General features: G+C 39.5%; 1 protein-coding gene across 3 annotated transcripts in view; it reads left to right on the top strand.

The window, feature by feature from the left end:
* ERICH1 (glutamate rich 1) overlaps positions 1-24,421 on the top strand; it is a 77,576-nt gene extending 53,155 nt beyond the window's left edge. The window contains exons 4-7 of one of the 3 annotated variants that reach the window (XR_012579725.1): positions 5,455-5,832; positions 8,908-9,102; positions 13,657-13,840; positions 13,874-24,421. Coding sequence is in view for 2 of the 3 variants with exons in the window: in XM_074538175.1 (XP_074394276.1) it covers positions 5,455-5,832; positions 8,908-9,102; positions 13,657-13,730 (647 nt within the window). In the remaining variant the exon portion in view is untranslated. Of the gene's footprint in view, positions 1-5,454; positions 5,833-8,907; positions 9,103-13,656 lie in introns of all 3 variants that reach the window. The other 2 variants (XM_074538175.1, XM_005489158.4) reach the window with 2 other exon arrangements.
* Positions 24,422-27,532: the final 3,111 nt, after the last annotated feature.

Here is a 27,532-nt window from a genome sequence, read left to right as displayed (position 1 = left end):
TTTAATATTTTTCATTGTTTTCGGTTTTTCTTTGAAGATAGAAACTGGCTGCACTGACTTTTCATTATCACAGTTCAGTAAGCTGTATGTATAAACACAGTCCTCTTATTTCATTTAAAGTCTACTTTTTATGTATTTGTACCTCTGTTCTGTTATAGAAACATGAGTTTGAATGGAGAAAACATTTAAATCTTTCAGACAAGATAAGATGGGCTGTTAGAAAATTACTTTTTCTTTTAGTGCTAACTTACATTCTGAGGCTGCTCATCTCTACTTCCATATCATGCTGTCAGTCAGGGTAGTGTGACTGTGCACCTGCATGGTAAACTGCATCCAAAAAGAAATCTATGCCAAAAAAAAAGAACTCTGAACAGTTCTTGAGGAAGAGGTTCTTACCAAGGCTGACAGAAATGCCTATGAAATTGTTCCTGGAAAATGTGTATGGGCATTCCACCTGGAAGACACTCTGCTCAGTCTGAAGGAGCGCCCAAGTGCAGACTAAACAGGTTAGAGTCAATTGCTCCTGGATAATTGGATTATGTGATCAATTAAGCAACTTGTGGGGCAGAGGTAGGTCTTAGGAGGAAGAGAGGTGACAGACCAATATGGAACAGGAGAGAAATCATCAGCTCTTGTGGAATTAGAGCAAGCTGTAGCTATAGTTGTGGCCAGAGTTAGTGTGGCTCAAAAGCTATTCCTATCGTTGTTTCTTAAGTACTTACTCAACATACTGAGATTGCTTGCATGGTGTATATTCCCTGAATTTTTTTAGAATTGCACAGCTTTGACATAACAAATCTTTTCTGTCAATGGGAAAAATTATTAGAACCAAATTTGTATCTATTGGAATTTTATCAGGCCTCCCATACTGGCTTGAAATGTAGAGAAAAGTTCAAAAGTTGAGTCTTGTTTTGGGCTTTTTATAAAGCAGTGGGTTTTGGTAATTAGTAAAAATCATCTGATGAGCAGACTCATGTTAAGAAACAACTTCCTTTGTACCAATATTTCCTGTAAAAGAGACTGATTCTTCTCAGGTGTTGCAAGTATCTAGTCAGAGCTCATCATCTTGGTTTCCTTTGTGGTTAGTGGAAGAGGGGAGAGAGATGATGTCCTACAGATTGCATTTCCATCCCTGCTGGTTTAGGATGGGATAAACTGCTCTCTGAAGAAGAAAGTGTCTTTTGGGTTATCAGAGGGAGCACAGGTCTAAGTATGCACCAAGTATTTTCAGGCAGCTAAAGCTGTGGGAGGCGAATCCCACTGAATATGTCATTTGTTAAGGTCATTGTGTGGGCTGTGACATAAACTTTATGGTGTATGTTTCTTGTATAGCTTTCATTTATATTTTAGCATGGCTGTTGTAATCAGGTAGCCTTGCTGGTTATATGAACGAGCAGTTCTCTTGGCTCCTCTGGATGCCACGTGCATGGGAAATCTGTAGCAAACTGTACCATTAGTGGGGAAAAAAAAGGTTTTACCTTCTTCTATTAGCTTGTGAAACAGCTCATATATCACCTTGTTTTCACATGAGGAGGCAGAAATTAAGTCTATTTTTTTACTCTTTCAAGTTTAATCATACAAATCTTCTTGGAGTTTCTTCCTCTGCTAACTTCTAAGAGAGTCCTTCTTTTGCCTGCCAAAACCTTACTGTTCTGGAATTATGCTAAGAAACACAGCATTACAAGCTTGAACAGTACAATAGGTTTATACAATAGCTTTGGAATATTTTTCCTGTTATTTTCCATCTCTTTTCTTATGTATGCAAACAAGGTATTAGCTGTTGTGATCACTGATACCAACTGAGCAAATGTTTTCATTGAGCCTTCCATGCTGATGCACAGGTATGGCTTTTGTTTTTGCTGAGCTGATAACAGCTCACTTTACCCCACCAGCGAGCTGCTCAAATTAATCCCTTTTGTGTGCATTGCTTTGCATTCATAAGCATCTAATTGTATTTGTTCCTGATGTTGAATCACTGGTAACTCCCACACATGGAACAGTAGATACTACACAGATGCTAGAATACAGGGCAAAGAATAACCAAAACTGCTAAAGGATTGCCACTCTAGCTCCTCAAGAGAACTAGGCAGAGTCTTGTATTTGTCTCCTGTGTTGGAGGAAAGTCAGCATAGTTCTGGCTTCCTTTCAGCCAGGCATTTCTCTTAATACCTACTCCTGAGAAGACTATATTCATTCTGCCTTTTGACAGCTTCACTGTAGTCTCTTCCGACCTTCTGCTGTCCTGAGCTACTGAGGATAAGGAAACTTTTGGATTTGACTCAAAACATTGGCTGTCTTAAGCCCCACCCTGGCTTCTGCCTTGGTTTTTTTCCAAGTGATCTCAAACTAAGGAAGGGTGCTTGGCTGCACACCCTGCTGTGGTTTCACTGAGATTTGAGGGTCTCAGATGCTTAGAGAACAAGTTAGGCTGCTTTGCTGAGAGCATAGATTAGTAGTGTTATTAGCAAACAGTGCTGTTCAGGTCAACAGAGGGCTGAGAAATTTTGCAAAACAATGTATATATATATATATATATTTGCAATGAAATTCACCTATTTTAACACAAATACTTCCATGAAAATCCAAATTAGATCTTAAGCTGAAACATGATGTTTTGTTTATAGCATCTTTCACCATTCATATCTGCCTTAGTTCTGATATATTATGCCTTCAGGATGACACAGACGTTATTTTTCCCACATCCCATATGTCCAAATCACATATAAAGATATTTAGCTCAAATACCATGGGTGCAAAAAATTCCACACTCTGGGTCCAGGGTGACGTTTGCCGTGTCTTTAATGTGCTGTGGTGTTCAATTACAATACAGCAAATTTATTTTTATGCAGCCTTCTTCATTGAAAGTATGGAAAACTGCTTTGCAGTGAGTCATCTGACAGCTAAAGAACTAAAAGTCTGTAGTGATATTTAAAGAGAAAGTGGCTCAGAGATGACAGAGTTCAAGACAGAAAAAGAAACAGAAATTAAAGAGAGGGCCTCCAACCATGGAGAAAATAGCGACAAAGACTGGTTAGGAGGAGGAGTGATGAGAAAGCCAAACATGCTGAGAATGTCTGAGACAGTTCAGAAGATTATGCATATCATTCTGAAACAAGCATTAGGCTACAGAGGTCTCTCCTGTATCACACCAGGCTTAGCCAAGCAAGGTTGCTTTGACCCTAAGAGAATGGTGTAAATCCAGATAAATAACAGTACTAGTCTCAGGGCATTGTAAGGAATTTAGGAGCATGCAGGTAGGGGTTGAGGGAAGGATTAATGTCTTAACTTTCTAGAGCAAAACATTAGAATATGGTGTTTTCACCTTGACTGAATGCCATGCACCCACCAAAGCCATTCTGTTACTGTCCTCAGCTGGACAGGAGATAGAAGATATTACTAAAGGTTCACAAGGGCAGGGAGAGATCACTCAGTGATTACTGTCATGGGCAAAACAGACTCAACTTGGGGAAACTAATTGAATTTATTACCAATAAAAATTAGAGCAGGATAGGAAAAAGTAAAATCAAGTCTTAAAAGCACCTTTCTGTTCTCCCCCCAATCTTCCCAGGCTAAACCTTATTCCCAGTTCTCTACCTCCTCCCCACCAGCAGCATAGGGAGATGGGGAATGCGGGTTTCAGACTTTTCATCTCCTCAGGGAAAGGAGTCCTTCTCCTTCTGTGGCATGGGGTCCAGCCCTTGGGAGACACTCCTCCAGCATGAGTCCTTTCCATGGACTGCAGCTCTTCATGAACTGCTCCAGCATGGCTCCTTTCCCACAGCATGCACTCCTTCAGGCTCGGTTTGGGTCCTCTGGGGGGTCACACTCCTGCCAACAAGCCTGCTCCAGTGTGGGCTCCCATCACCACAGGACCACAGATCCTGCCAGGAGCCTGCTCCAGCATGGCTTCCAGGGAGGTCACAGCCTCCCTCAGGCTTGCACTTGCTCAAGTGGAGGGTCCTCACAAGAGGATCTCTGCTCCACCATGAACTTCCATGGGCTGCAGGGGCACAGCTGCTTCACCGTGGTCTTCACCACAGACTGCAGGAGAATCTGCTCTGGCATCTGGAGCATCCTTCTCCACTGACCTTGGTGTCTGCAGAGTTGTTTGACTTGCATATTCTCACTCTTCTGTAGTTGTAATTGCATCTGCACAATAACTTTTCCCTCTTCTTTAACTATGTGTTACATATATATATATAAATGGATAACTGTGTTACCCCTGAGGCATTGCTGCCATCACTGATGTCTCAGCCTTGGTCAGCAGCAGGTCCATCTTGGAGCTGGCTGACATTGGCTCTGCTGGACATGGGGGAGGCTTCTAGCAACTCTTCACTCAAGTCACCACTGTAGCCCCTGTGACCAAAATCTTGGCATGCAAACTCAATACATAAAAGAAAACTGGAATTCTGCAATCCATGTTGTTTAAATGTGCGAGGATTTTGTTAGATCATGAATGAGGGAAGTCCAGTTAGTTAGACAGCAATTATTATAGACATGAATATGGACTTCAGCAGCAGTGCACTCAGAGGCAGGATAGTTTTTTTGCTTCTGACCATTTCTTCCTTGGCTAGTGCTAAAGGGGCTAATTGTCAGAAGTGAGTGTGGGGGAGGAAAAATCAGTTCAGGGTCTGAGATTACTTTAAAACTTTGTGTATAGGGTTAAGATCTGAGTAAAGAAGTGCAAAAGCTGTCTTAAGGAGCAAGAGGGACTTATTTCCTGTAACATCTGAGGCTTTTGAAGAATTTGATAGTAAGGAAATGATAATGTAGCAAGGGAACAACAGAACCAAGGCAGGCTGTTAAAGAAATTAGAGATTACTTGCCAAGGTCACTGTTGCCTTGCATGCTTTTCCTATAAAGTTGATGTCCAAAACTGAGCTAGCAGTAAGATATCCCAAAGGAGGAGAATGTTTAAGGAGGAGAAAAGAGATGAGTCAGAAATAATGCCTGCTGTTTTTAGAGCACAGCACTGTCATGAATGGATATCATTAATATAAACACTATCATCTTTGATTGTAAATTATGTACATTCTTCTTGTCTTCTTGGTCAAGTCTACCAGCTTGTGGTGTGGGACTCTTTGAGAAGCTCTCTCAGGTCATGTCACCCAGTCTGCCCATACTGGTTTTTTGCTCTGGGCATTCTGTTGACCTCACTCTGTATAGAACTGTATTATCTGCCTTAAGAAAATAAATGGGATGTAAAGTATGTAGCATGAAGGAGAATACAGTCTTTATTGAAAGCAGAAGGGAAAAAAGCACGTCTTTTTAATGCATTCAGAAAAGTTGACTTTGACATTGTAGTACTGAAAGACATTGTAAGCATAAAAGTAAGGTTAGAGCCACTCAGGTGTCCCAGAATTTGAAGGGTGTCATATTTCATTGTATGCAGTTCTAAAATGCTTATTACAGATCTTCTTATTTACAGCTCTCATGTCTCTTTTGAATCCGCAGAAGAGGAATATCAAGGGCAAACCAAGAGAAAGCGCATTCGAAGGAAGAAACAAAAGAGCAGTTCACAAATCTCTAGTAATTTCCTTGGAGAACAAACAGATTTGGGAATGCAAGAGACTGTTGTTCAAGATAATTTACAGCTGCAGCAAACAGACGGTCCCAAAATAAGCAAAAACAAGAAGAGGAAAATGAAAAAGAAGCGACAGAAAGAAAAAAAGAGAGCAGCTGGCTTAGTAACAAAAACTACCAGCGTGGATTTTACATATCAGCCTGAGAAAAGCAACAAAGAAGAAGCAGCAGGCTTAAAAGACATAGGTGAAAAGGCAGATAGCATTCTGGACTTCCTGCAGGCAACACAACAAATTTATTTTACTGACAGTATGTACCACTCTTTCTCCTTTCTTTTTATGAGTATTACCACACAGGGGAAAATGGATATGCATTTATTACCGCTATAAAATGGGACAAATCTACTAAAGAAGTGTCTCTCTTGAAGAGAGGCATGTGAGAAGAAGTAAGGCATGTGAGTACCTAGTATTTGTCCCACTTTCTGGTCTGCACATGAATATGCAAGAATTCATATCAATAGAAAAAACCTGTGGTCCTGTGTCTTTAAAAATATACATGATGTTCCTTGCTCTTCTCCTAAACATTCAAATGCACTTGGGGCAAGTGATTAAAATTCTTTTTCCCCTCTGCAAGCAACCATCCAGAAGGATTAGTTGCTTTCAGAGAACTTCAAACAAGAACTTCAATTGCTACACTAAACTACTTTCATACTTAGTATCTCTGAACCAATCTAGTTTTCTGAATGCTCTGTGTCTCAGGAGATCTATTTGAATTCTATAAGGAAATATAGACAGACAGCATGTACAGGAACAGGGAAGATACTATCGGCACTAGGAATTATATTAACATAAAATGCTTGTGAACAAGTTGAATGGGAGCTGATGCTCAATGCACATTCCCTAGTACTTTTAAAAGAATTGCATGGATTTATCCCTAATGGCCTATCCAATGTTCATTGGTCACTGTGAAGCTGAATGGAGAATATTAAATAGCTTACCTACCTGTATTAGTCCATCTTGAGGCAGAGCTATCAGCTTCTAGTACCATAAAATTCATCTTTTGGTTACAGAATTACTGTAAAGACCTTGTTAAGATGACATCAGGGATTTCATGTTAACTTTTTCAAGATTTATACATAGAATTTTCTTTGCTTAATGTTAAATTTTCCTGCCGCATCAGGTCTTCACACTAATCCTAGCATTTGAAATCTATCCTACTTTCTGGCTAAGGTATTTCCATCACCAAAATTAACAATTTTACTACTTCACCATATGGCTAAGTAAATGCAAGCTAAGCTACTTTCATTTGCTGTAGTGGAACTCCACAGTGACCAAGCAAGACTGCAAATTCTTCAAGTTCTGCTGTTAATACATGACCCAGAACAGAAACCTGATGAGTTGTCCCCAGCTGTGTTGCATGTTGATTTTTAAGAAAGAGTGTTGTTGAACTGCCAGCTTTCCTGCTAGTCAAGTTCAGATTTTGGTAGTTTTTGGCAGACTGACTGGCTGTAGTTTCAAACCAGCAGATTAGAGTGTTGAGCCAGTGAGGACCTTGGAATCTACAAAGGAGAATTCTTAGTAGAAAGGAATTTCATCTGCAGATGAGATATGACATCTATAAATCAGAGTGACTAACTTTCTTGTTAGGCAAATCCCAGTTTATATATAGATCTGGCATTATGCTGTTTGCCTTTTCTAGTTTAATGACTTTAACACTCCCTATTTTTTTTTAGATAAAATTGGAAGCCATTGCTTTTAGGTGCATTTTCAAATGGTCACATTGGATTACACTTCTAGTACATGCATTAAAAATCTGAATGGGGAAAATTCTGACCTTCTCAGGTGTCTTGCTGTAAAAAAACAACACATTGCTGGGATGAAAGAGTGAGTTTATGATTTAGTACTGTATAAAAAATTGTATTGGGTGTGGCTGTGCTGGAGCTCGTTGTGCACAGCAGCCCTCAAAGTGCTTTGGAAAGGCATTGAAACACACCAGAGTGTTGGTTACTGCTGGGCAGTGCTGGCAGCTTATCTCTCCAACATTTCCCTCCATCAAGGGGCTGGGAATGGGCAAGATCCTGAGAGGGGATGACCAGGCCAGCTGATCCAAATTAGCCAAAGGGATATTCCATACCAGATGACATCAGCTCAGATATAAAAGCTAAGGGAGGGAGGAAGAACAGGGGTGTTTGTTCTTTTACAGTATTGGCCTTCTAGAGCAGCCGCTACATGGGCTGAAGCCATGCTTCCCAGGAAGTGGCTGAATATCACTTGCCGGTAAAAAATAGAGAATAACCCTTTCTTCCTCTTTAATTATGTGTCTACAAACATTTGCTAGGTTTGGTTGGATTTTTTGTGGTTTGGGGCTTTTTAGCAAACTGCCTTATCTCAACCTATGAGCTGATTTTCATCTCGTTTTCTCTGCCCTGTCCTGTAGCCACATTTCACAGAGAAAAGCCAGGCACAATTCTTCCCAAGAATATTTCTGGGATTCACATTCTCTGAACCTCAGAGAAAGGAAAACAATTCTTATCATTTGCTGTGCCTGTGATTGTGCAAAAGTAGAATGCAACATGGAGATTTTTTACCCAAAGTCATGATGTTTTGTTTCCTTGGCCTATCAGGGCCAAGAGTGTGTTTGTCGGGACTGTCGGGTGACAGTCACGGGATTCAGTGCAGCGTGAGCAGTTGTGTGCAGAGTTGAGTGCTTGGCAGATTCAGTTTTGGATAATAAAGTAATTAATTAACCTCCTGATATCCATGGAGTCAGATGCATCATTCTCTGCCCTCATCAGGGCCATCACAGCATTGCTATACTGTCCCACTGGGCAGGGAAGTGATAGAGCCTCTTGATGGGCACCTGGCATCCAGCAAAGATCAGCCCATTACAACAATGCATGTCCTTCTCTGTGGTCTTGCATGCTGCAATAATTGCTTCTTAAATAAAAAAATAAAGGTGGAATACCAAAGTAGTTGTTTGCCTCCAGAAGTGTTTTGCAGTTGTTCCACAGAGTTGCTCCCTTCTCCAAATGTCTGTGCAGTTCATCATATATAGTGTGTAGGAAGCAAAAACACAGTGCTTTGGCCACAGTACAGTTTCTTCTTCACACCTTCTTTCTCTTCTAACTTTGAAAATTTGATTCTTCTTGTATTCCTATCATTATGAATCCTATTGTCCTTTTCACTTACTGATTTTTGTAGTTTCTGCTTTACCATTGTTTTAATATTTAACAAAAAATGTTTAACAAGCTACTCTTTAGTACCTGATATTTGGTTGTAACTTGTACTAAAAAGGAGGATGCTGTCTTAGGAAAAAATATTGTAATTAGGAAAATTCTCTCAGTTCACTGAATATTTTAACATATTTTTCTAACTGTTTTTCCAGAGAAATCACAATGCAGAGATGCTGCTGTAAATTCAGCAACTGTCCAAGAGCTCTTACAATGTCTTGAACTTCGCACCATCTCTTCCTCAGATGTGACTCATCTGCATCAGCTGAAATCCCTTGTATTGCTACAGGATACTGAGAGATTGAAGGATGCTTTGAAACAATTCCAAGAACAATCTATGATGTCTCCTGGTAGGTTTTATTCACTCATGTTCATACACTGATATTTTTTTGTGAATTTTAATTCACACAAAGCTTTTTTTTTTTTTTTTTTAATTAAGAAGCTGTAAATAAGGATGTAATAGTAAATATATGCTTATACAAGATATGAAAACATAATTCCTACCAAAAATACAGTGATATCCCTATTTTCCATTTCTTCACAATCAATATAGAAGCTTTTCTCACTTCGCAGCAACTACAGAATATGAGATGATTCAAGGGTTTTAACCAATATTTTTAAAATCAGAAATGTTGTAAGATTTAATTTAAGCATATTTTTAATACATTCCCATGGTAGACTTTTTAAATTGCAGGAATTAACTTGTTTATCTTGGAGATTTCACTCCTCCAGCTAAGAATTAATTTTACATGCATAAAAATCAATAAAGCCTATTATTTTTTTTCTTCTTGGTCACCACGTGGCTTCTTTATTACACAGACTTTGCAAGCTAAACTTTGATTTACCCTTTTAGTTTCTAAAAAATACTGTTGATAATAGAAAAATTTGAAGTTACTCTTTATAACAAATATTATTCTGAAGTCATTCATAAAAAGAAAAATTACTTTGTTACTAAATTTTTTCATGCCTGAGGCACAGGCTCCTTCTGTTCTCTATTATTACCCCTATAATTTCAGTAGAATCTCTTCTTCTACAATTAATAGTTCTTCAAGTGAATGTGGGATCAGCATGTAGTCCACATGAGGTATAATGATTCATTTTTCATGTAGTCTTCATTTAAACAGTCATTACTACTAGTCATTAGAACATGTGTTGCAGCATCAGACAAAAATCTACAAGATGTGCTGAATTTTCTTGCCTCCCAAAGAATTTAATCAGAGTTGAGAGCAGTTAGCTGCAGCATCAGAGGATCTCAGCCATTTTAGGTTGTACTCTGAAGAGTATCAGCAGAGATGGTAGCAGTGTGGTAACAATGTAATTAAGATCATAGCCATCGGAGGCTTAGCAACAGCATTCAAAGAACGGACATATGCTTGTAACTTCATTAAATAACTTACAGCATGATACTGCCTAAAGAGCCTCATCTAGACTGAAGCCTACTGGATGCTGTGTGCTGCACAGAGAGAGGAGAGAATTCCTGCCTGTGGAGTTCACATCTGATACAGTTTGAAAAGGATGCTCTTATAGAAGTTACTATGTATTCTTTTAAGGGGAGATATGAGGTATTACAGCCCTTAGGGTTCTGATGGATGTGAAATATCCATCTATACATGGAATTAAATCCTTCTGTGCATTTCAAGCCTACAATCTCTGATCTTAATTACAATCACAGTTTCATTGGATGTAATACATGTGTGCAAACCAAGTGGAACTCAGCAGGAATCATGAAAATGTTATTACCCTTTATTGAATGAACTAATTCAGCTTTTCTTGATTAAATCCAAATGGAATTGCAGTGACAACATTTGGGATATTCTTTACAGGCCTTATCTAACTTCTGTACAATACAATTGGAGTTCTGTTGGGTTTTGCAGCCTTGGGAAAAGTTGCTCTGTTTACTTTTGTATAGCAGAAATGTCAAAATGAAGAGAGAAAACAGAAGCAAATTAAAACCCCTAATTTTCCAATGTATGTATTCATCACTTGAAAAAGCAAAAGAAAATTTCCTGAGTGATTTTTAAAATTCAATAATGTTTCTACTGGTGCAGCCTAGAATTGTTTACTCTTCAGTTGATTTTTTCCCTGGTAACTGCTGTCACTCAAAGCTCAATTCTAATCTCATTCCAAGTTCACAGTGGTGTAACCATAGCAGTTTATTTGATATTCATGAGGTGCAACAACACAAGAAAGAGGAAAAATACATTCTTATAAATTATTAAAGGATAATTAAGCACCTGCTAGTCATTTAGTTTCCTCAGCAGACTTTAAAAAATACATTCTATTTGTAATTCCAGAAATTCAGTGAATGAAAATACAATGCTCTGAAATTTTACTTTGAATTAGATCTTTAATTATACTCTTTTTCTTTTTCTGTACATTTGGCTCAAAATCAGTTCATCTTGTCCAATGTGGATTTTTTACATTTTAGTTTTCACTCCCAATGAGCATGTGATAAAAGTTAAGAGTTACAAAGACCTTTGTAATATAATACCTTTCTATAATAAGAACTTGAATTTGTTAGTATGCCGTTTGTTGTACTAACAAATTCAAGATAGAAAGACAAGTTAGAGCTGTTTATGAAGTTAAAAATGCACAGTACATAATAGTATTCTCTAATTTTTATGATTTTGTCCTATTCTCTTGAGTTTTCTCTCTTTATTTTTACGGGGATGCAAAGTACTAGAAGGAAAGGTCATTCCATATTAACACCATAAAAAACCCCATGATTTTAGGAAGTTGTATTATTTTTACAAAATAAACATTTTATTCCCTGTAGTTCAAGAAATAGTATGTTAACCCTTTTTCCCATAATTATGATTCTACTCAAGACACCATCATCAAGGAGGTAAAGATGGGTTTTGTTCATGTTTTGTTCAGATTTATCTTTAATTCCAAGAAGGGAAGCAGAGAAGCATAAGAAAAAAATAAGAAGTGATGCATCTCTTCATATAAGTGCACATTCTCCACTAGTAGAAGTTACAAATTATCCACACCATTATGTCTTTTATTTCCTCATATATGGATGTTATGGTTTCATCGAGCTTTCCACTGGGATTACCAAATCTCACTTGGCAAGCTTATGGCTGCTGATGATAAGGGTGCTTTAGTATAAAGCCATGGGCTGTTCCAGGACTGCAGATTACAAATTCAAAACCACTAGTTTAATACCATGATTTGGTATTTCCTTTGCATCTCTTAGCTGTTACTCAGATTGAAAATCACAGTGCATCCAAAAGAAAAAAGAAACAAGAAAGAAATTTCTGTTTTATCTTAAGCTCTTAGATCCCAATTTTTGCAGTCATATCAAAGAAATTCTTATCAAGGGTGATGGTAGGGTCTGATAAATTTTGCAGGAAAAAGAAATACTGAGGAGATTCAGACACACAAATTATCAACATTAACTATGATCTTTTAAATCCTCATTTAAATGAGAAAAAATACTTAAACAAGAAAATCTCTATGTTTCAGAGGTACTGGTTGTTCTGTTTAATTGTCATCCTCCATCAGCTTACCTTGTACTTTGTGCTTTAAATGCTCTGTCAAGTTGCCTTTCACCTTGTACCTGAATGATCAGATGAAGTTGAGGTTGGTGAAGAGTGTTTGTGTGAACATGATTATCTAGAGTGTCATTGTTCTCAGTCTGTAAAAGAGAACAAAATGGTTCCATTTATTCTGCAGTCATTAACAAAAAGTACTTACCTCTACCAAAAATCTTCTGTATGTGAAGAGAAGGGAATGTTTAGAAGTCACTTAGACATGGATTTCTCATGATGGGAGCTTTGCTGAGCTCTGACAGAAAGTCTGTGGCCGTTAGCAGAAGGAAGCCAGAGACCTTCATGATCCTCCACAGTGCAGTGGGCAAAGGAGAAGAGCTGTGACTGCAAGTAATGCTCCCTTTGCTGGCTGGAAACTAGCTTTGGAAATGAGAGCTACTTAATTCCCATTTCACATCAATTATTAAAGCATAGGTGATCGCCTAATTAAAAAAAAGTCATTATCTCCTAATTTATGAACTCATTTATGAACTTCTGCTCATCAACTTCATCCTGTTATCTGTTAACATTTTCCTTTTGTTGGTTGGTTTCAAATCTCAAACATACTCTTCCCTTGTTGCCTAGGAAATTATCACTCCTCATGGCAGAGCTAGAAGCTTCTTTTAACTGCCTTTTTTTGGAGAATTGTCATTTATATAAGTCTTCATTGCAGGGGGAGGTACAGTTTGCAGACCAGAATTAATATAGTTACTGTGTGCCAACAATGCAGAGGCTGGATATGCAGAAGCCTTAAAATAATGAAATTTATGCTGCTTTTTTTTTTTTTTTTAATGAATGAGCATTCAAAGAAAAGGAAATTTGAAAACTGTATTAGCATAATGTTATAGAATCATTTTAAATGTCATTATTATGTGATAAGTACTGCTGAAAATCTTATCATTAAAAATCAATAAAGTCACATAGGTAATCTCTGAATTCAAAGACAGAAGTCATAGCATTTTGAGGCTTTAATGCAGGTATCTGTACAATATGACTCATTCTCAACTGAGGCTTCTAGGTGCTATTGTAAGTTAAATAATGATCTGTGAAACTACTCTCCAGACAGAAAGAAGCCTTGCCCATGATCATGTCATTTCAATCTCATTTTTTCTGAATTATTGAATCATAACAAATAGGAAATTTCAAAGTGTATGAGCAAAATTCTGTCTCATACAAATGACTGACCTCCTAAAATAAAATGCACCTGCCTATATAGAAATTTATAGGTAATAGTCTTCAAGGTCCAGCATGTGCATTGGGTTTAATGAAATGTTAATATTGAATGGAAATAGATGTTTGCACAAGTCTTTTTCTTAGTGTTCAGAAATGTCATGGAGGTATTTCAGGAGGAATGTGTTTTCTCTGTTTCAGATCATGCCAAGGTAGCCACATCTCTGTTTCACTACTGGATTACAGATATACTTCCTGTGAAGAACAGGAAATAAAGCCTTACCCATGTGTCCATATGCACAGGATTAAAATTTAATATACAAACTCTTAACCAAGTAGCAATTGTTCAGGAAGAGCAGTGGCAATACACTTTCTACACCTTCAGGTAAATGAACAAAAACTACAAAAGACAGTGAAGGCAAATGAACAAAAACTCCAGAAGACAATAAAGGTATGACTACAATGTGAATTTTGTCATGGGTTGATCAAGAGTATGGCCTGAGTCTTCAGCTGCATTAATATGTGCATTTCACTTTAGGATAAAGGACTTGACTGGAATGATAAAGTCTCTATCTGGTATTTTGTTTAAGAAGTATAGTGTTATTTTTTTTTTTGTTTGTAAGTTATTATTCCTTTCTGGAAGTTATATTTCTTGACTTTTTTGTATATCTGCTTGCCTGGAAAACAGAATTATATTTTTTTATATTTAAACCTAAGCAACATTATGTCTGAGAAATGTATTTTTGCTGAATAAACTGCTAAATTGTGGACATAAATATGTTTCTATATGTGTGTCATGTGGGTCATGTAGTTCCTGGTTGGGATTATGCAGAAACTTGGATGGCATTTAAAGAACTAGTCCATGGCCCAGCCTGTTACAATCCAATGGGTTTCACTGACTACAGAGTTATGGTACTGGGTCCTCTATCCCTGACTACTGTGTAATCTGTCTACTGCTGTATAATATTTCTGCAATTGAATGTATCCAAGTGTAGATGCTACAGTAACATCCATGGTTGTAAAATGTTTTGGAATAATGAAGAAAGAAGTGCTTTGTGAGAGGCTCTTCTCTCAACTGTATCATTCATCTGACAGGTAATAACAGCCAACCAAGTCTTATATCTAGGTGTGTTAACTTTGTCATCAGTAAGATAGGGGCAACATATTTAGCTTTTCCAACATGTGCTTGGAGATACACTGCTGATGAGACTACAAACATTGCATGGGGTTTTTTGCTTTGTTTTTTCTGTTTCATTCTATTGCCTGATATATCCTGTTGCAAGGCATTGGTTTAATGATGCTCAAAATTTTTAACAAAAGTAAAATCATAACTTTTTCTCATTAATTGAAGAAATTTAAAGGGGTTTAGTAATACACCAAATGATTGCAGCTGCAGAAAAACCATTCTTATGGCTAAGGGAGCTTTGTGCAGCTCTGAAGAACCGGAGTTTGGTTTGTATCTGGCAGGAAAGGTATATAAACCAGACTTTGCAGAGGAGAAACTAGTACTGTGCTCCCTGTTTTAATGTTCCCAAATTGCTAACACATAGGCATTGAACTGTAGCTGTGACTTTTCACTGAGGTCCTGTGTGCCTCAGTCCCTCATCTGGAGAAAGAAGAAAACATCACTTGAATGTGAAGCACCTAGATACTCTTCTTAACTGACTGATGGGAAATGAATCACTTCATCCTTCATCCTCACTTTAAGGTTTGAATTCATGCAGTAAATGAGGCCCAGAAATTGCAAAAAAGGATACACAGCGACTCATTAGGCAAACATCATCTGTCCTGAACACTGAACATGATAAAAATGAGCAAGGTCATGTGATCAAAGACAGACTTTTGAAACACAAGTACAAAAGAGATCAAATTAGGACCACAAAGATAACTGTAGTGTCTGCATTTCCTGATACTTGAGTGACTATGCTGAGGGGTTATAGGGCTGCTGCCTTGAGTAAATCCCAGGACTTGGCAATTCCTCCTCTTTGTCCTCTGGATTCCAGGTTAGTGTACCTGGAGGTGTGGATGTCAGTGTAGGTGACTCATTTCCAGGCAGGTTTCCACATTTCCAGGTTCTGTCAGTAGCAGTGCTCAAGCACATAGCTCAGGGGCACACCCACAGCACTCACATGGCTGACTACACTCCCTTTGATCCCTTGAATGGCAGCACAGCCTCTCTCCTATCCCTGCCTGGGTCCTGGGCCCTCTTGCCTGTTCTGTGGCTCTCCTGCACACCTCCTGCAGTCCAGCCTGGAACACACTTCCACACGTTCACACACTCATCTCACAGGCACTTGTGCACTCATGTCACAGCCTTGTTTATTGCTTTGATTTCTCTTACTATTTCTCTTTCAGTGCTTGGCTTTTTCTCATAATCACAGAATGGTTTCTATTTCTCATAATCACATAAAGGTCATCAAGTTCCAGCCCCCCTGCCATGGTCAGGGACACTTTCCACTAGACCAGATTTCTCAATATTAAAGTGATTTTTAAAATTCAACTGAATTTTGAATATTTGCATATAGATGAACAGATTTTGATATCTTTGTCAAACAGAAATATTTTCACAGAATCACAGAATGGGTAACATTGGAAGGGATCCCCACAGCAGGATCATCTGGTGCAGCCTCACTGCTAAAGCAGGGTAAAATTTTGTACTATTCCAGTGAGTAAAAGTTCACAGGTCAAAAAAATACTTTGCTTGAACCAGGAAATAATGCATAAGAGATTACTTTTGATCTCTCTTTTTTTCCCTTTGCTTTCACCACTGTAAGAGCCTTATATTCTGTGCACAAATCAGCTGGCCCCAGCTAAGCAAGCCCAGGAGCATTGTCTGAGCGTTGTCAGTTAGTCAGCGATACCTGGTGTCTTTGCAAATGACCTGTGATAGGAGCTGAATCTTAGACTTACCAAACCTGCCACAGTTGCACTAACAGGGATTATGAAGAGGTTAAAGTATGCTAAGAGTTTAGAAAATTGACCAAATTCAAGAAGATAAATTGTAGATTGTCATTGGAGATAAATGCAATTGCATAAGTGTATTTGTTTCTGAAACAAATGTGTCAATGGTGTGCTGAACTGCAACATGCATGAAGACACTTAAAAGCAATGCACAAAAGAACACAGCCGAAAAATCTAGTTTAAAACAAAAGAAATGGACGTTACTCATCATTTAAATTAGGCAGTCTACTAAAAATGGTAGCAGGTGCATATTTGACATTCTATTTGCAGTCTAAAGGATTTCATACATCACAGTTTTAATACCTAGTCACCCTTCTGCACTGCTTCTCTAAAGAAATGGTGCTCAATCTCCTTACAGTTTCTCAGGTTTATTGAAGCAGTGGTATCACAATGTGGCTGAGATATGAAAACTGAAAAATTTAAATTAATATCCACTCGTGAACATTGTTTTTCATTCCACTATACATGGCGCCTTCAACGTAGCAATGAAAGATTTCTCCCTTTAGATTTTCATGCTAAACTTAAAAATGGTAAAAGATATGGCTTCGAATTTTTGCTTCTCCAGCATCACTCAGTTTAATGAATGTGCTGCAGCATGTGGAATTACTGAAACATGGAAGAGTTTTTTAGATGGATTTTGCCTCAGAATACTTCCGGCTAAACTGCACATACACTATTATTAGCATATTTCAAACTTCCCTGAAGACAGAACTTTAAAATTTTGGGTTTAAAACCTGCATGGATCCCAAGAGTAGGAAGAATTTAAGGATCAAGTGGAAAGCAATCTGCATGTGTCTTCAGGGGTTAACTTTCTAGTTTACATTATTGAGCAGTGCACAGTCAGCAAGGAGCAGCAGCACAGTGGGACAGAAGCGTGCTCAGAGAGGCAGTGGTCCCTTGCCAGCATGTACAAGGAAGAGCACAGGGGCTTAAGTCACTTGAGACATCTGTAGTGGTTTATAAGCTGGTCAGTGCACTTGTATGCAAGGGTATGAGTGCAAAGCCTTTATCTCTATATATAGGTACATGCTTTATTCTTAAAATTGCCTGCAAGACCTTAATTTTTCTCCTTTGTGGATATATAATTTGGGAATCAATCTCTAATGTTACAGATTTTTACTGCTTTGTAATTGGTGCAATATTTTAGGTAGTGCTTTACAATCATGTAGAGTTATAAATTCCATAATGTGTTTTCCATGACAGCTGGCTTTACTCTCCTGCTCCCATGTAGGGAGTTACTACTCAATAGGCTGAATGTCTGAAATGACACTGGGTGGGGGGGGGAAATTTCAAAAAAACCCCAAAAAACCCAGGAAGGAAAAAGTGGTGAATGGCAGCATGTAAACAAAAGAATTTGAAGCTTTCACCAAAGAAAACGTATTTCACCTACTAATAAAACCATGTATATCAGAAAACCAGTCCATAGATGTGGAATGGAAAGAGATGTGTGTTATGCATGTACAGTATGCTACACATTTGGCATAATAATAGAAAGTGGTAGTGCACAAGATGGCAATCTGTAGGATTGGGAAAATGTATTATATTTAGGGAAACCTCAGGTTTTAGCTATGCATGTTTTGTAGTTAATTGCATCAGCCCTAGGTTGCTCCTAAGGAGGGCTGTGTTGCATGTGTTTATGCAGCTAATTAAGCTTCACTTTTTACTGCTTTATTCTCTGCATTGCATCTGAGTAAATTTTGTTTGTTGTTTTAAACTGTTCAATGTATGCAGGCCTAAGGGGAGGGGGGGACATAGGTATTTTAGAAAAGCAGAAATTTAGATGGTGTATTTGTTTACTGTCACTAAGAATCTAGGAAAAAAACCATATATTCTATGATTATTTGAAACTGCATATGCACCGTAGTCAGTGAAGGTCAAATATATAGCTTTAATAAGGCTATTCTCTAAGTTGAGTGCTTAACTTTGCATAATTAATAGTCTGTAGTCATTTTAATGCACTCCATACTCTAGTAAAGTGTATAAGCAAGTTGTAGTTCTCTTTTACATTATTACTGCAAGGCTACATCCTGTTTTAGGATATATAATGGACAGAAAAGAAGTGTAATCTAAGATTGAAGAGGAGTACACAAAAACAGAAGGAACTTTTCTTTTGCATCAACTCTAGGCTGCTATAGGTTGCATCAAATAGGGGCTGCTTTTCTTCACTTTCAAGGTCTTTGCTGTTCCTCTCCATCCCTCATTCAGTGCACAGATGATTCCTTCATCCCTGCCAGCCCCTGGTATGAATTTCCATCAGCCATTTGCCATACTTTCAGATTTGCACATTTGTGCTTTTCCCCCACCGTGCTTTCCACAACTGTACAGCACAATCTTTCCATTGTCTTCCTTCCCTTCTTTAATGCTCTGTTTTGCTGTGATCCTGCCCAAAACCTTGGCCAAAACCCCAAGCCTGGTCAGTAAGGTGCTAGGACAACTGCCTGTTGTGCTGACTAATGTTTCCTTACTGTCTATGTACTCCTACATCAATCTCCCTGTTGTCTCTGCTGTTTCCTCCTTTCCTAAATCAGCAGAGTTTGATGCAGGTTTGCCCTGCTGCACAGCACCAGTGCAGCCAGTTCTGTCACCTCTGAGATGACAGGGTGCTCAGGAAATGCAGTAGACCTGTCTACAGTGGAGAACGTGCTTGAACTTGTGGGCAAGGCTGCTGAGAGTTTAAAGTGGCTTCATAATTTCACATTGTGCACTTGATGAGTCTGGTAAAATGGGGAGCTGGTTCTCCCCAGCAGTGCTTTGGAGGCAATGTTCTTCTTCATCTTGCTAAGGAGAGCTTGGAGGCATGCAGTCATTCCTCCTGACTTCAGATGTCTACAGTGCAGCTTTTACCCTCTGAGCTGTCTATCCTAAAGAACTTCCTAATCACTGGGATTAAATAGCTGGATATAACTGACTGCTGCTAGACATCTACTTTAGAATTGGAACAGTGATACCAATGGGACAACTTAGTGCTTCATGTTGACTGGTATGAAAGCATAAATAGGTTAGTCATGAAAACATCTGCATTGCAGGCATCTGGGTCTGGTTAAAAAGAAAAAGGAATGAAAAAAAGATCATTCACTGCAACTGAGGAAAGGAATGTGCATGTTGCATGGCCAAAATATCACTTACTCCTGACACAAGCTCTCTCAGCTTGTACAGGGCTGTGAGCCCCTCTCCTTTATGCTTTCATGTCTTTTTGTGGGAAGCTACTGCCTGGGAATGGTAAAAAGGGAAGGGAAAAGAAGAGTAAGGAGCTGTTGTACAGCTGTGCCTGGAGTTCACCCAACACAAGCTGAGGAGATGCTGCTCCTGTTCTTCTTGTTCTCTTTGTGCATGTGCACAAAGCCTCCACCATTTCTCAAGCAGACTCAGTAAAAGTTTGCTGTGTGATTCATTCCTCCTCCCAGTGATAATAATCAAGTGGAAGTGACTATAAATGCTCAAAGAAAGAGTAACCATTGCTAGGAATATCAAACTGATCAACCATTACCTGGATTCTACAGAAGGAATCAATACCAAATATGGTTTCTTGAGAATCACAGGTGTAATCACTGAACTCTGTCGGCATAATGATAACTGTTTGATCTCTGGCATGTGGCTTAAAATGAAGGTCATGTTCAAATCAGATTGGAATTCAGGGAAAGCTGCTTGGCTTATTACCATGGCTATGGTGCTGGATTCTATTTACATTAGTAAACAGTTTAAAATACTTGACATGTTATTCAATTAAATCTGTGATTGCAAGCTGACAGACCAAAGTTCATTGATTTTTCCAACCACATTAAACTAAGTACATGGCACAGTGTTTCATTTAGCCTGTCTGCTTAACCCTTTCACCTTGATTCAATTACCCAGAATAAAATTAATGTGTAAAATGTTAAATAACTCCAAATTTCTAAATTAGAAGGTATTGCAAGAATATATTAATCTCTGTGGCTTCTGACATACATTTATTACTGTATGATTTACAATTTGCTATGGATCACATTGTTACCCAGATGGCAAAAGTCAGTCAGACCGTTTTTTCTCTATACTCATTTGGTAAATTGATAGATTTGTGGAAAGTAAGACTGAAAAGGACATGAGATTATCTTCTCTGACCCATCTAGATCTCTGGTCATAAATTTTCCCTTTGCTGCAGGGTGAAGACCAGTCTGACAAAGGCACAATTTGTGGTTTTTGCTAAAGCAAGTCATGTACAGAGATGGGCCAGCTTGATTTAAGGATATCAAGGAATGAAGACTGAGCTCCTTCTTTAGTCATTTACTCCAGTACTCAATCACTTAGAATCATGTGCCTTATTTTAAATTTCAGTTTGTCTAGATTTAACTTTCAGCCATTAGTTCTTGGTATGCTTTTCTTCACTAGATCAATTCGTCCCTCACTACTTTCTGTGAAAGTTTTTGAACCCTGTAATCAAGCTACAAGACAACCTTCTTTTTGACACTGTAACTGTTATCTCTTTATTTGATTTAATGCATTTTCTATAGCTTCCAGCTTGGTTTTGTGGCTCCCTCATACATTCTCTCAATTTTTTCCAACCATTTAAGAAGCAAGCCTGCTGGAACCGAGCATAGAAAGTTAGCATTCATTTAAAATCTCAGAAGTGCCAACTTTTGTACTCACTGTTTCATTGGTTTTGGATCAACCCCTTGACATAGGATTGTATAGGAAGACCATGTTCAATTATTTTTAATAGTAGACAAGTGCTCATGAGATTTATTGCTTTCCAGGATTTAGTCCTTGGTTCCATACTTGATGTTTGTAAATGTTAGTCTTTCTGTTTGGATGTATTAACTTCAATTTTTTTCAGTATGTGTAGATTAGTAAATGATGGATCATTTCATGTGCCTGTACTGCTTTCATTAGTATTGACTATCTGCTAATCTTCATGGCATCTGCAGATTTTACCAGCAATGATTACATTTTCTTCCATATCATCAGTAAACATGCTAAACATGCTCATTCCTAGTATTAATATTCATGGGATTCAGAGAGAAATAACATTATTCAGTCATGACTCCATATTTGTACCTTCTTTTTGAAAACAGAAAACTGAAATAATTGAGTTGATTTCTAATGTATTTATTACATTATGTGCTTTTGTTTTGGTCAGAAAGTCATGTGGCACTAGGTGTAATAGTTGCCAACAACTGAGGTTTCTTCAGTTTTGTACAAAAACATGACTTAATGTTTTTCAGATAAGGATAAGAACCCAAACTAGAGACACTGCACAAAAAACCTCTAAAATTGTGTTTTATAATATGTTTAGGGGGAAGCAAACAATTGAAAAATACTCAAAGTAAATAGTCTCTCAAATTTATCTTAGGTGTTTTCAATTTGTTGCTCTGCAGGGAATGATTTGCATTAGTTAAGAATGATGGTTGTGTAAGATTCCTCACTTTTAAACATCAAGGGAACATTCTTATTTTTTCTACCTTTTCCTGCAAGATGTGATCCACAGTTTCAGTTACAAAGGTGTCTATTGTTTGTATTATCTGTTGTGTTGTATTTCTTCTGGCTGGTAATTGAGGAAAGATCCCTGCAACGAGTTCATTAAGTGCTGATGAATAAACCAGATTTGAGATGTAGAAGTTTGCTTGCGAATTTGCATTCACAGTTTTATAGTGGGATATGTAAATTTTCAGTTCCTTACAAAAGCAGTTCTCTGAGCAGATTTCTAGAGTACAGCACAGGCATGTTAAATGTCAGCAGCAGCATTGGCTATCCAAACCCTAAGATAACATCAATTAAGGATTCATCAGAATTATTAATTGAATTGTGGCTGTATAAGACCTTGCTGACAAACAGCATAGAGCTTTCAGCTCCCAGGATTTGAGTCACCTTGCAGGTTTCCAAAAGTTCCTGCAACTCTCCCCTACACTGGAAGTCTTAGGGGGGAAAAAAGCAGCATTCCTGTCAAAATGTCCTGGTGCTATCCTTTCTTCCAGTCTGATTCTTTTTTCCATAAACAAAAATCATCAAGGTTCAATATCAAGCCAAAACTAGTTCAGGTGTCTTTGTCAGGGTTCCTGAGGCATAAAGGCTTTGCTGACTGTTGTATTTCTAAAAGTCCCCTCTCCGTCTACTTTTTCCATGATTTGCAAGGCCTTGCAAAGTGAGAAGTGATCTCAAACAACCCTGCAGGTACCAGGGTGGGAATTTGAACATGGGCAGATCCTGGCAAGCAGCAGGCAGAAGTGCCTTACTGAGGTGAACAGCAGAGGAGACACAAGTGTAGCTTTTCCTTATAGGTTGTGATGGTGACCCACAGACCCACTGTGCTCTGTGCTTGACAGTGTTCTTGTGGGTAACCTGAGACCTTTATTTTCAAATGAGAGCAGTGGAAAACTTGGGAGGTAAAAGTCACAAAGATGAGACAACACTGAGCAAGTATTTCCAACAGGATCATTGGTCTTTTGAGAAGAAACTATGGGTCCTCTCTATCAACCTTGGTGCAGCTCCAGTTGTGCAAGGCTAATCACAGGAATCACTGGTGTCCTGAAATCATAATTGCTTGGTACAGCAGTCTCTTGAATGGCATTTAGCTTGAAGCTGACCAAAGAAAAAAGTCTGAAATCATACAAAAATCATAAAACTATATTTTAGAAATCCAAACTAGAAACTAGACCAGACTTTGTCACTCTCTTCTTTGTGAATGTCCAGGTGTTCTGGTTTAACCACATTCAGCACCCTCTCCCTGATAGCAGGACAGGGAGAAGATCAGAAGAGCAGAAGGATGCTTTAAAGACAGTTTAATAGGAAAAGCAAAAGCCACGTGCACAGGGAAAAGAGAAGAAGAAATAAATTCATCACTTAACACAGACAGGCAGGTGTTCAGCCATCCCCAGGGAAACAGGGCTCTCTCACGTGTAACAGTGACAAACAGTGACAAACACCATCACTCCAAACATCCCCTCCTTCTTCCCCCAGCTCTCCATACTGACTATGACTCCATATCTCCAGGTCAGCTGGGGTCAGCTGTCCCCTCCCAACTCTGTGCACCTCCAGTCACCTCACTGCTGGGATGAGGTGAGGAACAGAAAAGGCCTTGAGTGTTGGAGCAATGCTCAGCAGCAGTGGAAATATCTTTGTATTACTGTAGTGGTTTGACCCCAGCTGGGTTCCAGACACCCACCAAAGACTCTTTCTTGCTCCCCTCTGCAGCTGGACAGGGGACAGAAAATACAACAAAGGGTTTATGGGTTGAGATAAGGACCAGGAGAGATCCCTCATCAAATACTGTCACAGGCAGAACAGACTCAACCTGGGGATATTAAATTAATTTATTACTAAGAAAATCAGCAGGATAATGAGAAGTAAAATAAGTTTTAAAAGCACTTTCCCCCACCCCTCCTGCCTTCCCAGCTCTACGTCTTCCCCCAGCAGTGCAGGGAGGTGGGAATGGGGGTTATGGTCAGTTCATCCCAGATTGTTTCTCCTACTGCTCAGGGAGAAGAGTCCTTCCTCCGTTCCAGCTTGGGGTCCCTCCTACAGGAGACAGCTCTCAATGAGCTTCTCCAATGTGAGTCCATCCCACAGGCTTCAGTCCCCCCAGACTGCTGCAGCACAGGTCACTCTTCCACGGGGTGCAGTCCCTCAGGCACAGCCTCTTCCAGCCTGGGTCCCCCACAGGGCCACAAGTGCCACCAGCAAACCTGCTCCAGGGTGGGCTCCTCTCTCCACAGCCCTGCAGGTCCCTGCCAGGACCCTGCTCCAGCACGGGCCTCCCACAGGGTCACAGCCTCCTCTCAGGCACCCCCTGCTCCAGTGTGGGTCTCCTCCACGGGCTGCAGGTGGATCTCTGCATCCCTGTGGATCCCCATGGGCTGCAGGGGCACAGCTGCCTCACCATGGGCTGCACCAGGGGCTGCAGGGGAATCTCAGCTCTGGAGTCTGGAGCACCTCCTGCCCCTCCTTCTGCACTGACCCTGGTGTCTGCAGGGCTGCTCCTCTCATGTTCTCATTCTGCTCTTCTCTGGTTGCTATTATAGCTGTGCAATAACCTTTTTTTGCCTTCTTAACTATGTTATCACAGAGGTGTTATCATTATTCCTGACTGGCTCTGCCTTGGCCAGCAGTGGTTCCATCCTGGAGCTGTCTGGCATTGGTTCTGCTGGACATGGAGGGAGCTTCTGGCAGCTGCTCCCAGAAGCCACTGCTGTAGGTCCAGCACTACCAAAACATGGTCACACAAATCCAATGCAATTATCAACCCTGCTTTCAGCACAAATCCAAAACAGCCCCACAGCAGCTATTGGGAATTAACCCAATTAACCCTACCCCAGTGGAAACCAGCACTCCACAACAGGACACGCACACCACCTGAAAAACCTACCCAACCAAAGCATTCTACTGACAGTTATTCTTTCTCTTCTTTGGCTTCAAACCTGAGTCCATGGACCTCAATATTACCTCAGTGCATGGATTGGTGTGCTGGCAATGCATTATGCCCTGCAGCATTCCTCATCCCCTTCCCAATCCAGCAGCCTGAGCTTTTGAACAAGAGTCATTACAACGGGGGTGCTGTGCTCTGGGATGCCCTGAGGCAGCAGAAATGTCTGCAATCCAGCTCTCAGCTCAAGAGCATTGTGCACCAGGATATTAACTGTAAAACTGGCAATATTGCTTTGGTGCAGAGGCTTCCTCCAGGCACCCACAAGACAGATGGCTTTATCAGCACACAGCCATTCACCTCTGCATTGCAATTGGGAAGAGGCACAAGCGAATTTCCAACTATCTTTGCTAAGCAATTTTACAGCTGTCTATCTGAAATTAAAGCACCCTCTCTTGGTTGTGCTTTGCATTTTTATAGTGACTAGCAATCTTCTTTCTACAGGGCTACATTCAGCCTTCCACTGGGCTTCTGATGCCCACAAAAATATGTGACACTAAGTTAATGAAGATGAGTGCTTCAGGCTGTAGGGAACCAAGCAAAGGAGAAATCTGTGTAATCTGTATAATTGGACACTTCTACAGACACTGTAAAAAACAAATTATCTCTAGCAGGGAAAGGTTTTTGTGTACAAGTTCATAGGAATGTACTGATCTGCACTTCATGGAAAGTCTTTGTAGAACCTATACAAAGGCAGCTCCCCACCCACAGGAGGAATAAGTCCCTGAACTGAAATGCTCAGGTCTTTGAATAGGTGTGATCCAAGGACCGAAGCAGTGGGTTTCTCAGTAACTGAGTGTCTCTCCCACTCAAATGGGTGGGAATCCATGAACACATCTCTGAAGTTGGAGAGATTTTCCATCTGACTCAAACTAGTCAGAGGTAAGTTTGAAGATTAAGAAATCAGCGCATGTGCATCCCTTGGCAATTGTACCTGTGCTCTGGTTTTCAAATGAAGTTGACTCCAGCTTCCCCTACATGAGAGGCAAGAGTGAGATGTGTTTTAAGAGTGGTACCACCTCACCATCAGGGAAAAGCAGAGGACTGAGATTTCTATAAGCTGTGAAGTGGGGGGAGTTTACAGTTAGCTCTGAAAGTAACCTCCAGGAGGGAGAATCTGCCACTATAATTCTTAACTTATGGAGAAGCTCTGCTCTTAAAGCAGTCTCTGCATCCAAACTGGAGAAGTCAGCATCTGCTAATCCATAAAAATCTTGTTGACAAGGCTGTGATGCAGGAAAGAGGTAAAAAACTCAAAGGACTTGTTTTTGGTTTTTTTTTTTACCTTTGTATCTTAGTGCAGTGAATCCACATTAATTTTTTGCTTTGGAGAAGGAATATGGGAAGATGGAAGGAGCCCTCCTTTGAGTTTGAAGAGAAAATCCCAACAGGTTGAATTTTGACCCTTGATTTGCCTGGGAAGACTATGGAAATTATGGTAACAGCACAGTAACATGAGAGGGAGAGGACTCCATCCAGAGGAAGGAGGGAAGCAGGAAAGAGTGGAAGGACACATACAGCTTGAAGAGGCCTGTTTGCAGATTCTTCATAAAGAAACTTTTTCTACTTTTCTTTGTACCTTTTTTGCTCTTTCCTGTAACTTCTCTAAGTCTGCTTCATAGTTTCAAAGATGAGAGAACAAAAACTGCCCATGTTATTAAAACTGCTGGTTCACCACACATTTGTTGAAGTGTGCTCTGGTTTGTTTTCTAATCCTTTTCAAAAAATGTAGTTGCTTTTTTTGACCCCTCACTGGGTATGGAGCTGTGATCTTCATGGTATCATTTTTTAATTTATGAACAGAACTTATCAGTTTATGTAATTATGCCCACCATTTTGTGATATCCTATGTGGAATTTTATCTGCCATTTTATCTCAAGTTGTGCATGATCATAGTGCTTTTCTGCAGCTTTGCACAGTCAGCTTTTGATTTTAATCCCTGTGATAACTGTAATGGAATCAGCAGTCTCTGTTCTCCCATTATTCATCACCTTTTCCAGGTCATTTAAGACTTTGCTGAGTAGCACAGATCCTGGCAAAAAGTCCCAAAGGATTGTGTTGGTGATTTCCTTCCAGCGGGAAAACGACATTCCTACTTTTTTTCCCAAATTTTTAAATTGCTTATTCATTTAAATTAAGATCTTCTTAGCTCATGACACTTCCTTTTTAAGGGCTTTCTTTTTCTCCATCTAATTGTAAAAATGTACTTTAACACACCTTGTTTGCTTATTTGCCAGTTCCTCAGGAAAATTCCAGTCAGCTTGTGATGTCCTCTTTTACGGATGCTTAATGGAGTGTTTCTCAATACATTTTTCCATGTGTCTGCTCATTCTCTTCCTTGCAGTGGCTTCTACTGATTTGCTGAACAAGGACATCATGTTCACTCATGTGTAGCTCCTCAGATCACCCCTGGAATCCTTTCTACCAGTCAGTCATTTCCCCACCTTCCCATCCCTGATCCAGAGGATTCCCAGGGAGAGGTTTCACGCTGCGACTCACAGCGGCGTCACTTCATCCTTCAGTTGGTTTACAGCTCCTGGGTGAATTCCATCTGGTCCTAGAGAGCTGTTGGGGTTGTGCTCTGGGAATTGTGATCTCTGAATCAGTGATCTTACTTAAGTGGATCCTACTTTAGTACAAATGCTCACTGCTCTGACCCTCATTTTGTTTTCCACTCCCAGATGATTTGAATTCTGTTCCAGTAATTTCTGCTTAGCCTCACAG

The sequence above is a fragment of the Zonotrichia albicollis genome, chromosome 3, assembly GCF_047830755.1.
Source record: "Zonotrichia albicollis isolate bZonAlb1 chromosome 3, bZonAlb1.hap1, whole genome shotgun sequence".
In the NCBI taxonomy this organism is placed as follows: Eukaryota; Metazoa; Chordata; class Aves; order Passeriformes; family Passerellidae; genus Zonotrichia; species Zonotrichia albicollis.
Note: the sequence above shows the minus strand (reverse complement) of the source record. Positions and strands in the feature narration are given on the sequence as shown.